This window comes from Rhineura floridana, chromosome 4 (genome assembly GCF_030035675.1).
Source record: "Rhineura floridana isolate rRhiFlo1 chromosome 4, rRhiFlo1.hap2, whole genome shotgun sequence".
Classification (NCBI taxonomy): domain Eukaryota; kingdom Metazoa; phylum Chordata; class Lepidosauria; order Squamata; family Rhineuridae; genus Rhineura; species Rhineura floridana.
The window spans coordinates 205910766-205924024 of record NC_084483.1 but is presented as its reverse complement, the minus strand read 5'-3'; the positions used below and the strand labels follow the sequence as shown (position 1 = coordinate 205924024).

General features: G+C 45.6%; 1 protein-coding gene across 3 annotated transcripts in view; it reads right to left on the bottom strand.

The window, feature by feature from the left end:
* KIF13B (kinesin family member 13B) overlaps nt 1-13259 on the bottom strand; it is a 221979-nt gene that overhangs the window by 80077 nt on the left and 128643 nt on the right. For all 3 annotated transcript variants that reach the window (XR_009762449.1, XM_061625815.1, XM_061625816.1), the window contains exons 16-19: nt 9923-10113; nt 4608-4818; nt 3226-3388; nt 1600-1746 (exon numbers count right to left, since the gene is read on the bottom strand). Coding sequence is in view for 2 of the 3 variants with exons in the window: in XM_061625815.1 (XP_061481799.1) it covers nt 1600-1746; nt 3226-3388; nt 4608-4818; nt 9923-10113 (712 nt within the window). In the remaining variant the exon portion in view is untranslated. The remainder of the gene's footprint in view (nt 1-1599; nt 1747-3225; nt 3389-4607; nt 4819-9922; nt 10114-13259) is intronic.

Below are 13259 nucleotides of genomic sequence, written 5' to 3'. Positions count from 1 at the left end.
TTGTTTGGGTGTGTGTGTGTGAAAATAGGAGACGAAAAAGAACAGAGGAGAGTAAAAAGAGAGCCAGTGTGGTGTAGTGGTGAGAGTATCAGACTGGGACCTAGGAGACCAGAGCTCAAATCTCAGCTTGGCCATGAAGCTCACTGGGTGACCTTGTGCCAGTCACCATCTCCCAGCCTAACCTATCTCGCAGGGTTGTTGTGAGGATAAAATCAGGAGGGGAAAACCGTGTTTGTACAGCACCCTAAGCTCATGTAATACCGAATAAATAAATAAACATTTACAACTTGGAAGTGCTGCACCACAGCAATTATCAAGGAGGAATACTGCAAGGAAACACACACATTTTCAGCCGCCTCATTCAGCAGTGTTGAATGCGTCTGCGCACATGGGGTGAGGGGGCACCATCTTCAGGAGTGGCGTGCAGAAACATGAAAGTCATCTAACTCTTCCTGGCTCTGGGATGACAATTCTGGGGGTTTCAAAATGGCGGCCAGCAGCGCAGAGGTTGTGCCACTGAAATTTGCCCCCATACCTGAAATGCAGAAGAGGAAAGGCAGCTTCACCCCACCCACCCCATTTCATCATGCACCTCAATTTCAGGCCAAAAGTCTCTTGATAAAAGCTTTCAGCCCACCCCTAGTAAGCAGGAACAGTATTGGAACAGGCTTCTCTAAAAGTTGTGTGTGCTTGTTTGTTCTTCTCCTACACCAGTCTTTCCCAACCAGTGTGCCTCCAGATGTTGTTGGACCACAACTCCCATCAGCCTCAGCCAGCTTTGCCAATGGTCAGGAAAGATGGGAATTGTGGTCCAACAACATCTGGTGGCCCACTGGTTGGGAAAGGCTGTCCTACACCAAGCTGGTGTCTTCCAGATGTTCTGGAATACCACTCCCATCAATCACCATCATCATCACCTTTTAAGTAGAGGCCTTATCCCAGTCTGCGTTGGAATTGCTTTTTAATATGTTTTTAAAGCTTTTTTTTTTTTTTAAGTTTTTAAAGACGTTTTGTTTTAATACAGTTTTAAGGATGTTTTGTTGTAATATATCTGTTTGTGTGGCGTTTTAGTGTGTTTTTAGTGCTTTTGTTTCCTGCCCTGGGACCCTACTGGGAGAAAGGGTGGGATATAAATCGAATAAATAAACAAAAAATAAATAAATCATCATCAAACTGATTTCTCTGTTGCCTTTCCTCCCAAAAAGAACCAAGACAGGCTAGGTAACATTAAAAAAAAAAACACAGTACAACATCCCATTACAAAAATAAATAAAAATCACCTCTGACCATCAACCACACTGTCTTGGGGCTGAAGGGAGTTATAATCCAAAACCTCTGAAGGGCACCAGGTTGGGACCTAGTATAGGAATGGCAGAGGTGAGATTTGAACAGAGGGCTTCCTAACTTTCTCCTTAAGCTGCAATTCTATACACCAGGGATGAGGAACCTGCGGTCCTCCAGATGTCGTTGGGCTTCAGGTACGATCATCCCCGACCACTGGGCCATGGTGGCTGGGGCTCGCAGGAGCTGCAGACCAAAAGATCCGAAGGGCTGTTTCACCACTTAGCAAAAACAGTGTCATCAACATCTCCACCCTACCACGTTGTCCTCCTCGCAGTCCTTCCATTCTTGGTAGAGGTCCCTCATGTCTACCAGTCGGTTCTCCAGCTTCTCCAAGGACCAGATCTGTTTGCCTTTGCCTTTCCTCCTCACCTGGATGGCTGGCTCACTGAGAACGGCGCCTCGCTGCAAAAAAAGAAGAAGAAGGAGATTAAATGAAGAAGAAAAACGATCAAGACAAAAAAATTACCTTGGGAGCATGCTTGGACTTTCCCTTAAAGCTAACAAATAAAAAACAAGCCCCACCCACAACTCCAAAGAAGAAGCAGCAACAGCTAAGTACTTTTTGACAACTGTTCAGCTTTCTTTAAAAAATATGTCATTACCAACTGTGAAATACCTGAAAGACTGTCTCACCCCTTATCTACCCAGCCAATCACTGCGCTCTGCAGGTGAGGGCCTCCTGCAGATACCATCTTATCAGGAGGTCCATTCTGCACAACATAGGAAGCAGATCTTTAATGTAGTGGCACCTCCCTTTTGGAATCCCCTCCCCTTAAATATTAGACAGGCCCCATCTCTGTTATCTTTTCGGCACCTATTGAAGACCTTCCTCTTTCAACAAGCCTTTTAAGTGGAGACCTTATCCCAGTCTGCGTCGGAAATGCTTTTCAAGATGTTTTGAAAGCCTTTTTAAAAATATGTTTTGTTTTAATATATATTTTTAAGTTGTTTTGTTTTAATATATTTTAAAGTCTGTTTTTACAATGTTTTAGAGTATTTTTAGTGTTTTGTTTGCCACCCTGGCCTCCTACTGGGAGAAGAGGGTGGGATACCAATTTAATTAATTAATGAAGGCTGGCAGGTGAGCTATAAAATGAAGAAAAGTAAACTAGGGGCAGGGAAGGAGAGAGAAAGCACCCATCTATGTTTAGGGTCAACAACTGTTGACCAAATTCAGCCAAACCCCTCCCCCTACTCCCAAATCATCAAAGAAGTGGGATCCTCTCCTCTCCTCCACCCCAAGAGTTTATTTTTGTGTGGATGTAAGAAGCATAGAAACAGCAGAAGGACTGCGGGGTTGGCTACTGGGGGAGGGAAGGTGCATTTCCTTCCCCCACCTCAAAAACAACAACAAAGAGGTAGCCTGCAAAACTAATACAACCAGGAACCCCTAAACACCCTTTTAAAAATGATAAACTAGTTCATCCTCCCCACACACAGCCCCCCCACAAACAGTGGAGTTGGGAAGCTTTTGTTTTAGAGCAGTTTACTGCTTCGTCTGAACTGATAAACTGTGGTTAACATTAACTATACTTGGTTAAAACAATCCAGCTTCACAAACCATGGTTTGAAGCTGGCTTGTTTTAACCTAACTACAGTTAATCACAGTTTGTTGGTTCAGATGAGGTGATAAAACTGTAGCTAAGCAAAATCTTCTGGATTCCTGGCTGTGTGGGAGGGATGAGGGGACTGTGCAAACCCAGGAGCAGGCTAGCCTCTTTGGCATAGTGCTAAAACTTAACTAAACATTACATCCAAATGCAGCTAATGAATAACTCCCCATGCTGCTATATTGGTCTGGATTGCTACAAATTCCAGCTGGCAAATGGAACCCATTCTCGATAGACACTGAATGTGGCTAAATGGGTTTAAGCATCTCACCTTTCTGTTTGCATTAAGGCTCGAGGCTGGGATTTGCAGAGTGACCTTGTACTCTGTTCTTTTGTCCATCTCTTCCGCAATGAAGTTGGCTTCTCTCACGTACAAGTTGGCCTTCATAATCTGCTCCCTCAGTTTCCTCAGGCTGTGGTTCAGCATCTCTTCCCTTTTGGACAAGAAAAAATGGGGGGGAATGCATATTAAAGGATTTGCAAAAGAGAATTTCAATGACTGCTAAGGATGTGGTTTGATCCGATGCAAACCTATGGATTAGTTTTTGCATCCATTTTGAAATCTGCACTGCAGTATGCATCTGAACGGAAACATCTAATTGGAAGATCAGTAGCAGCGCTCATGGGACCACGGTGCTGGTATCTGAATGAGGTAGAAGTGGTTTTGAATCTTCTAGTGCCATTATCATTCCTAGCTTGTTTAAGACATCATGGCCAACATGGCTTGGTTATCAGGAACGTACTGAGGGCTTGTGCTCTCCCTCCTGTGTTTCCTGGTTTACAGTAACCAGTTTGACACTTTAAACTGTGGTTTTTAGATTCTGGTTTGCAGACAAGCCATGGTTATCACTAACCATAGCTTGCCAAACTTGGGCATCATGGTAAACTAGGGTGGGACACCTATGGCCCTCCAGTTGTTTATGTTGGAATATAGTTGCCCTGATCCCTGAACACTGGCCATGATGGCTAGGGCTGCTGGGAGTCCAACAACATCTGGAGGGCCACAGCTTCCCCACCCCTGCAGTAAACGATGGTCACTATAAACAAGGAAGTGGAAAGAGGGAGCATGCAGGCCAACAATGTCCAAACCATGGATTTGTCATCATGGCTGAAATGGTACATTCAACACATCTTTGACAAATCATGAAAATAATTGTTAAATACATGAGGCTAAGGCTGCAATCCTGACCTCACTTACCTGACAGTAAGTCTCACACTAAGGGCCAGTGTAGAGCAGTAGTTAGAGTGTTGGACTACGACCTGGGAGACCAGGGTTCAAATCCCCACACAGCCTTGAAGCTCACTGGGTGACCTTGGGCCAGTCACTGCCTCTCAGCCTCAGAGGAAGGCAAAGGTAAACCCCCTCTGAATACCGCTTAGTATGAAAACCCTCTTCATAGGGTCGCCCATAAGTCGGAATCAACTTGAAGGCAGTCCATTTTCCCCCCAATATGCTTCCAAGGATGTTTTGTTTTGATATATTTTAAACTCTGTTTTTATGATATTTTAGTGTTTTTAGTGCTTTTGTCTGCCACCCTGGGCTCCTACTGGGAGGAAGGGCAGGATATAAATCTAACCATCCAACCTGGGATCTACTCTGCAGGCAAAGTAGGTGCTGTACCCACTGAGCTATGCTACATCCCCTTCACCCACCTTTCTTCCGCCCACTGCCGCAGCCGTTGCTGAGCACTGGGAGAGTGGGAGGAGAACCTGTCCGTGGCGCGGAAGTGCTGCTTCTCCGGAGACAGGCGCCTGCGGAGCTGCTCCAGCTCGTGCTCGTACATGTGCCTCTGGCGCTCCAAGGCAGAACGCTTCTCCTCCTCGTGCTGCTGCTCCAGGCTTTGCAAAATGGACTGCATGGGATCTAGGCAGACAAAGGGACACAGGAAGCCGCCTTAGACAGATTCAGGCCATCGGTCCATCTCGCTGAGCACTGCCGACACTGACTGGCAGCGGCTCTCCGGGGTTTGAGGAGGAAGGGGTCTCTCCAAGGGCAGATCCCAGGGATTGAACCCAGGGCCTCCTGCAAGCAAAGCAGGCGGTCTGCCACTGAACTACAGCCCCTTCCTTAAAACACATTTACTTGGACTGTAGAAAGCTGCCCTATACAGATTCAGACCATTGGTCCATCTAGCTCAGTACTGTCCACACTGACTGGCAGTGGCTCTCCAGGGTTTCGGGCAGGAGTCTCTACGAGCCCTAACTGGAGATGCCGCTGGGGGTTGAACCCGGGTCTTTTTGTGTGCAAAGCAGATACTCTGCCCTTAGCCACGTGTGATGGGCTGAAAGCAAGTGCACAGAAAGGATGTTATGTTATGGTGGGGTGTGTCGTGTGGGGTGTGTCGTGTGGGGTGTGTCGTGTGGGGTGTGTCGTGTGGGGTGTGTCGTGTGGGGTGGGTCGTGTGGGGTGGGTCGTGTGGGGTGTGTGGGGTGGGGTGTGTGGGGTGGGGTGTGTGGGGTGTGTGGTGGGGTGTGTGGGGTGGGGTGTGTGGGGTGGGGTGTGTGGGGTGTGGTGTGGTGTTGTGTTGTGAGTTTATTTCTAGGCCACCAAGTTTATTTCTAGGCCGCCTCCCGGCCAAAAAGGCCCCCAAGGTGGCTCACACTAAATAGAAAACACAAATACAAATCAAAACACAATCTACAAGAATTCAAACCAACAAAATTATAACATTGCTAAAAAGCAACAACTAAAAACAAAAATCAGTAGGATCTACAGTAGAGTTAAGACATTGAGTAATATGCTAAATAATTTGAGAAATTATTTAGGAGCAGCAACCAACAGGGAGCCTCCCCCCTCCCCCCACCCCACAAAGGTATTGCAGAATACAGCAAACTGAATTTCAAAGGGGGCTAACCATAGGCTCTGGGTATTGTAAAGAATTCTCACTGGGGGTCAACTCCTAAGCACAGGACAATTGATCCTAGCCAGGCACAACCCGTGCCTCCCTTACCAGGGCTGAGTTAAAGAAATGCCAACCCTGCAAGGTAGGTAGACTGCCACCACCCCTTAAACCTTGTCACCCACTCTGGACCAAAGGGAAACCCAAAGTGCCAGAAATAGACCTGCCAAGGATTCCAAAAGACAAGAGCCAATAATGCACTCCTTGTCTTGGAGCCTTAAGGCAAAATACCCAAATATACGGTAGTCTGTGGCTAACTGGCCAATGTGCTGGATTCAGAGCCAATTTCCCCCTGAAATGAACACACACTAGTAAATAGCTCCATTAGAATAAAATATAAGTGCAAAAATATAGCAGCAAAAATGATTCCTTAAACCAAACACCCCAAGGGTCAGGTAAAATACAACAATACAGAGAGCAAGTCACAAGAAAAAAATAACAAATCTGTCCAGCTTATTCTATACGCACACATCACAGGAAGACAGGCAGAGTAACTTCATGGTTCTACATGTCCCCAGAGATGTATAGCCCCTAGATAGCCGATGAAGATGGAACCTCAACATTAGGTAGCACCAAGGAACATTGGGGAACAAAGACCCAGAATCTTATTTCTACTTTTATGGGGGAAAGCCCAGCAATTATGGGAGAAAGCCCAGGAATTAATTAGCCAACCAGGGGGTTTTCTGATGGTGAAATCCTCCAGAGGTTTCACGCCTAACGGTTGCGCTTTCCTCCAACCTTTCCAGACCTGTGGCCTTGAGGCACCAATCTCAGGCTGATAAGCAGGTGTTCTTACTCACTGCCTAATTAATTGGATTCAGCTGTGGGAACTGGCAGTCTCACGGCCTTCTACAGGCCCTAATTCAGGCAAGATGTTTTCCCCACAATTCCTTGCCACAGAACCATTTTAGATAGCAAACCTGGCGTTCTTGCCAGGTTTAACATCCTTGAGGTTATTTGATGTCCCTGTTTCCCAGGGATTCACTTGATAACTAGACAGCCATCTGAACCAGCTGTTCTTAGCATTACTGTTGGGAGTAACAGTAGTAACAGGCCAAGAAGATGCCAGCATGGTTAACGAACAAAGTCAAGGAAGCTCTTAGAGGCAAAAAGTCTTCCTTCAAAAAATGGAAGTCTTGTCCGAATGAAGAAAATAAAAAAGAACACAAACTCTGGCAAAAGAAATGCAAGAAGACAATAAGGGATGCTAAAAAAGAATTTGAGGAGCACATTGCTAAGAACATAAAAACCAACAACAAAAAATTCTATAAATACATTCAAAGCAGGAGACCATCTAGGGAGACGATTGGACCCTTGGATGATAAGGGAGTCAAAGGTGTACTAAAGAACGATAAGGAGATTGCAGAGAAGCTAAATGAATTCTTTGCATCTGTCTTCACAGTGGAAGATATAGGGCAGATCCCTGAACCTGAACTAACATTTGCAGGAAGGGATTCTGAGGAACTGAGACAAATAGTGGTAACGAGACAGGAAGTTCTAAGCTTAATGGACAATATAAAAACTGACAAATCACCGGGCCCGGATGGCATCCACCCGAGAGTTCTCAAAGAACTCAAAGGTGAAATTGCTGATCTGCTAACTAAAATATGCAACTTGTCCCTTGGGTCCTCCTCCGTGCCTGAGGACTGGAAAGTGGCAAATGTAACGCCAATCTTCAAAAAGGGACCCAGAGGGGATCCCGGAAATTACAGGCCAGTTAGCTTAACTTCTGTCCCTGGAAAACTGGTAGAAAGTATGATTAAAGCTAGATTAACTAAGCACATAGAAGAACAAGCCTTGCTGAAGCAGAGCCAGCATGGCTTCTGCAAGGGAAAGTCCTGTCTCAGTAACCTATTAGAATTCTTTGAGAGTGTCAACAAGCATATAGATAGAGGTGATCCAGTGGACATAGTGTACTTAGACTTTCAAAAAGCGTTTGACAAGGTACCTCACCAAAGGCTTCTGAGGAAGCTTAGCAGTCATGGAATAAGAGGAGAGGTCCTCTTGTGGATAAGGAATTGGTTAAGAAGCAGAAAGCAGAGAGTAGGAATAAACAGACAGTTCTCCCAATGGAGGGCTGTAGAAAGTGGAGTCCCTCAAGGATCGGTATTGGGACCTGTACTTTTCAACTTGTTCATTAATGACCCAGAACTAGGAGTGAGCAGTGAAGTGGCCAAGTTTGCTGATGACACTAAATTGTTCAGGGTTGTTAAAACAAAAAGGGATTGCGAAGAGCTCCAAAAAGACCTCTCCAAACTGAGCGAATGGGCAGAAAAATGGCAAATGCAATTCAATATAAACAAGTGTAAAATTATGCATATTGGAGCAAAAAATCTTAATTTCACATATACGCTCATGGGGTCTGAACTGGCGGTGACCGACCAGGAGAGAGACCTCGGGGTTGTAGTGGACAGCACGATGAAAATGTCGACCCAGTGTGCGGCAGCTGTGAAAAAGGCAAATTCCATGCTAGCGATAATTAGGAAAGGTATTGAAAATAAAACAGCCGATATCATCATGCCGTTGTATAAATCTATGGTGCGGCCGCATTTGGAATACTGTGTACAGTTCTGGTCGCCTCATCTCAAAAAGGATATTCTAGAGTTGGAAAAGGTTCAGAAGAGGGCAACCAGAATGATCAAGGGGATGGAGCGACTCCCTTACGAGGAAAGGTTGCAGCATTTGGGGCTTTTTAGTTTAGAGAAAAGGCGGGTCAGAGGAGACATGATAGAAGTGTATAAAATTATGCATGGCATTGAGAAAGTGGATAGAGAAAAGTTCTTCTCCCTCTCTCATAATACTAGAACTCGTGGACATTCAAAGAAGCTGAATGTTGGAAGATTCAGGACAGACAAAAGGAAGTACTTCTTTACTCAGCGCATAGTGAAACTATGGAATTTGCTCCCACAAGATGCAGTAATGGCCACCAGCTTGGATGGCTTTAAAAGAAGATTAGACAAATTCATGGAGGACAGGGCTATCAATGGCTACTAGCTGTGATGGCTGTGCTCTGCCACCCTAGTCAGAGGCAGCATGCTTCTGAAAACCAGTTGCTGGAAGCCTCAGGAGGGGAGAGTGTTCTTGCACTCGGGTCCTGCTTGCGGGCTTCCCCCAGGCACCTGGTTGGCCACTGTGAGAACAGGATGCTGGACTAGATGGGCCACTGGCCTGATCCAGCAGGCTCTTCTTATGTTCTTATGTTCTTAACTCCACCCTAACACGCACTGGATGCATCCTAAATATCAGCAGACCCCACCATTCACTGACAGCAGAATGGGAACTCTTCTTATCAGGTGGGGGTGCTTGAGTCAAGAGTTCTAATTCTGGTCCAGCAGGGATGGGCAATCATTTTTCTGTCCAGAGCTGCATTCCCTCAGGAGTAATCTGCTGGGGGCCACACACCTACAGTGAGAACCAACGATGGGTGGAGCCAGAGGCAAAAGTATTCTTTATTAACTAATATGAACTCTATTAACTTTTACCAAATAAAATCCTGCCCCTTCCAATTGTTCTGAAGCCACATAGAAAGAAGTGTGGAGGTGACTTAAAAAAATCAGGGAGAATAAGGAAGGAAGAAACAGGAAGGGTGGGATGGTGCAGGTTCAGGAGGCATCAGAGGTCTCTCAGTAAGCGGACTACTAATGTTGGACAAATGTCTCTGAAAGATCAGCTTGCCCACCGTGACTTATCTTCACGTACAAGATGCAGCCACAGGGGAGTGTTGGACAGGATGTGCTCTCAGTTCACATGGGGTGACCCTGAAGCTCAAGAGGCTTGGCCAGGAGTCCATGGGAATTGAATGTGTGCCCTAAGAGACTCCCCCCCCGCGGAGTTCTCTGCAGTGCACAGGGGTCCTTTGGCAGATGTGTAGTAGGACTTCTTTGGCAGGCAAGTTGATGTGAAACTGGTTCCCTGGAAGTGCAAAGTACGAAAACTACTGAGGAACACGATTGTACCCCTTGTCCTAGCTATGATGTCTCTGATAATGTCCCGATGACACGCTACTGGATTGTGGCCATTTTCTCAACGTGCATATAAATCCCAAACAAGAACGTTCATGTCTCTTACCGTTACCGCCAAGAGCTTTCATGGTCACCTCCATCTGGGCATATTCATAGCTGAAGTTAATCTCACTGGACACTTCACTGGAGTTGTCTCCATCTAAATCGAGCTGCTCCAAGCTGCTGCTTCCTTTCATTAAATTGTCTTTGTCTTCATCCTCAGTTTCCACCTTCTTTTTCTTCTTTGGCAAGTTCAGCCTGGAAGGGGGAGGAATGGTGACACACATACTGACAGGTTGACCTTTGATCGAAACGCAGGGTTAGCATTACGTGCAAAAGTGATTGCACCAATGGGGTGAACAAGGTGCCAAGTCAGACAGCAGATTCCCAGTAAAGGTGACGGAGTGGGAGACCAACACTTTTTTTGTTTTATTTCAACCCAAAGGGTACAATCGTCTACGGAGATTTGCTGCAAACATCCCCCAGAAATGAACAGGAGAAAAATATGGTAGTACTTTTACACAGCTGCCACACATTTCAACAAGGAAACTCGGTAGTGGATTGTGAATTAGTGGGAGAAGAGGCCAGTATAATCTCCTCCCCCAGTCACCAAGTTGCTCTTAGGCAACTCTTGCTCATTTCAGTAGGACAGATTTCCCCAACATTGTAGCCTCCAGTTGTTTCGGGCTACAAATCCACCAGCCATCCTCATAGTTGGAGTCCAAAACATCTGGGGAACGCCACGGTGGGAAAGGCTGCAGTACGTTTTGTGCAGGTGAACACCCTGGTCGGCTGTGCCCCATTATTAATTACCAAGAGGGAGTATGCCGCTTACATTCTCTTAAACATTGTTTTAAATTTTTAAATTGTGTTTTAAATTGTTTTTAAAAGATGTGTTTTTAAATTTGTATATTTGTTTTAATGTTTTTAGGTACTGTAAACCGCCCAGAGAGCTTCAGCTATGGGGCGGCATATAAGTACAATCAATCAATCAATCAATAGTGCAATAAGAAAAATCCTTGGGTGAGCTCTAACTAACCAAATAGCTCTGAGGATTATATCTCTCAAATGCAAAACCACAGTCACACCCTTCATCCCTTTTCCAGATGGATGTGCAGCTTTAATTTGGAATTAAAAGGCACCTAGGGGAATTATTAGAATTTACAGGCATTAATTTGTAACTCTAGAGGCCAAGGTAATCCTACAGGCCAGGTGTAGACTTGAGAGACTACTGATTTAAAAATACTTTAAAATTAACCCAAGACTCCCCAAGGACAAACCAATGCACGTGCTTTGTAACACAAGGGCAGGTAGCCTTATTTTATTTATTTATTTTATTTTATTTGTATCCCGCCCTTCCTCCCAGCAGGAGCCCAGGGCGGCAAACAAGGCACCAAAACACTTTAAAACATCATAAAAACAGATGTTAAAATACATTAAAACAAAACAGCATTAAAAACATTTAAAAAAACTTTAAAAAAGGGTTAAAACATTATTAAAAAACATATTAAACAATTCTGACACAGATGCAGACTGGGATAGGTCTCAACTTAAAAGGCTTGTTGAAAGAGGAAAGTCTTCAAAAGGCGCCAAAAAGATAGCAGAGATTGCGCAACCTAAATGAGCATCAGCCTCTACCTTGACACTGAGAACAGTCAAGGTACATCGCTGTGCACTGCAGTTTTATCCTTCTCTTTTGTTACTCTGATATTGGTTGTTTTTGAAGGAGGAGTGTAATGCCTCCTTGAAGGAGGGTGTAATGCCACCGGCCCTCAAGGAGGCAATTATAAAACCCATTCTAAAAAAGTCCTCCTTGGATCCCCAAGTTTTGAACAACTTTCGCCCAATTTCGAATTTGCCATTTTTGGGCAAGATCATTGAGCGAGTGGTGGCTAACCAGTTGTCAGCACACTTGGATGAAACGGATTATTTAGATCCATACCAATCGGGTTTCAGGACTGGACATGCTACTGAAACAGCCTTGGTCGCTCTGGTAGATGATATGAGGAGGGCATTAGACAGGGGAGAATTCACCTTTCTTGTCCTCCTCGATCTCTCAGCGGCTTTTGATACCGTAGACCACGGTATCCTGTTAGATCGCCTGGGGGGATTAGGAATAGGAGGCACTGTTTTACAGTGGTTCCGTTCCTTTCTCTCTGACAGGCATCAACAGGTAGCATTGGGAGATGAGGTTTCAGACCCTTGGCCCCTCACTTGTGGAGTACCACAGGGTTCTATCCTCTCTCCCATGCTATTTAACATCTATGTAAAACCGCTGGGAGCTATCATCAGGGGGTTGGGGCTGCGGTGTCACCAATATGCTGATGACACGCAGCTCTATCTCTCCTTTAAATCTTCACCGGAGTTGGCTGTAGAGACCTTGTCCAAGTGCCTGGAATCCGTGAGTGGGTGGATGGGAAGAAACAGGCTGAAGCTCAATCCTGATAAGACTGAGGTGCTACTTGTGGGTGACAGGGGAAGGTTGGGTGTTGCTGACCTGAATCTTAATGGGGTAAAATTGCCCCTGAAGGATCAGGTCCGCAGCCTCGGGGTTGTTCTTGATTCCAAGCTGTCCATGGAGGCTCAGATTTCGGCAGTGAGCCGGGCAGCTTGGTATCAACTACACCTCATACGGAGGTTGCAACCCTACCTTCCTATTCATCAGCTCCCACTGGTGGTACACGCCCTGGTCACCTCTCAATTAGACTACTGCAATGCGCTCTACGTGGGGTTACCCTTGAAAACGGTCCGGAAACTACAACTGGTGCAGAATGCGGCGGCACGCCTGCTTACAAACAGCCGCCAACGTGATCACATCACGCCGGTGTTATTTCATCTACATTGGCTTCCAGTTGTTTTCCGGGCCCAATTCAAGGTGTTGGTCTTAACCTTTAAATCCCTATATGGTCTCGGCCCAGTTTACCTGAAGGAGCACCTCCAGTACCACCAACTAAGCCGCCCGACCAGATCAGCCACACAGGGCCTTCTCTCCGTCCCACCAACGAAAACAGCTAGGTTGGTGGGGACTAGAGAGAGGGCATTCTCAGTGGCGGCCCCCACTCGCTGGAACTCCCTCCCCTTCGATCTTCGCCATGCCCCTTCCCTAGATACATTTCGCCGAGCCTTAAAAACATGGCTCTTTGGACAGGCCTTTGGGGTCCCCGGGGTGGGCTAATTTCTTTATATTGTTTTAAAATTGGCTATTGATGGCCCTGTACTGCCGCTTTTTAAAATGGTTATTGTTGACTGCATTGTATTTTATTATGTATTGTATTATTATGTATTGTTGAATTTAATGTCGTACGTCGCCTAGAGTGGTTTCGGCCAGATAGGCGACACAAAAATTAAATTTATTATTTTATTTATTATTATTGTGGTTTTCATTCTGTTCCTTTAACTGTGCG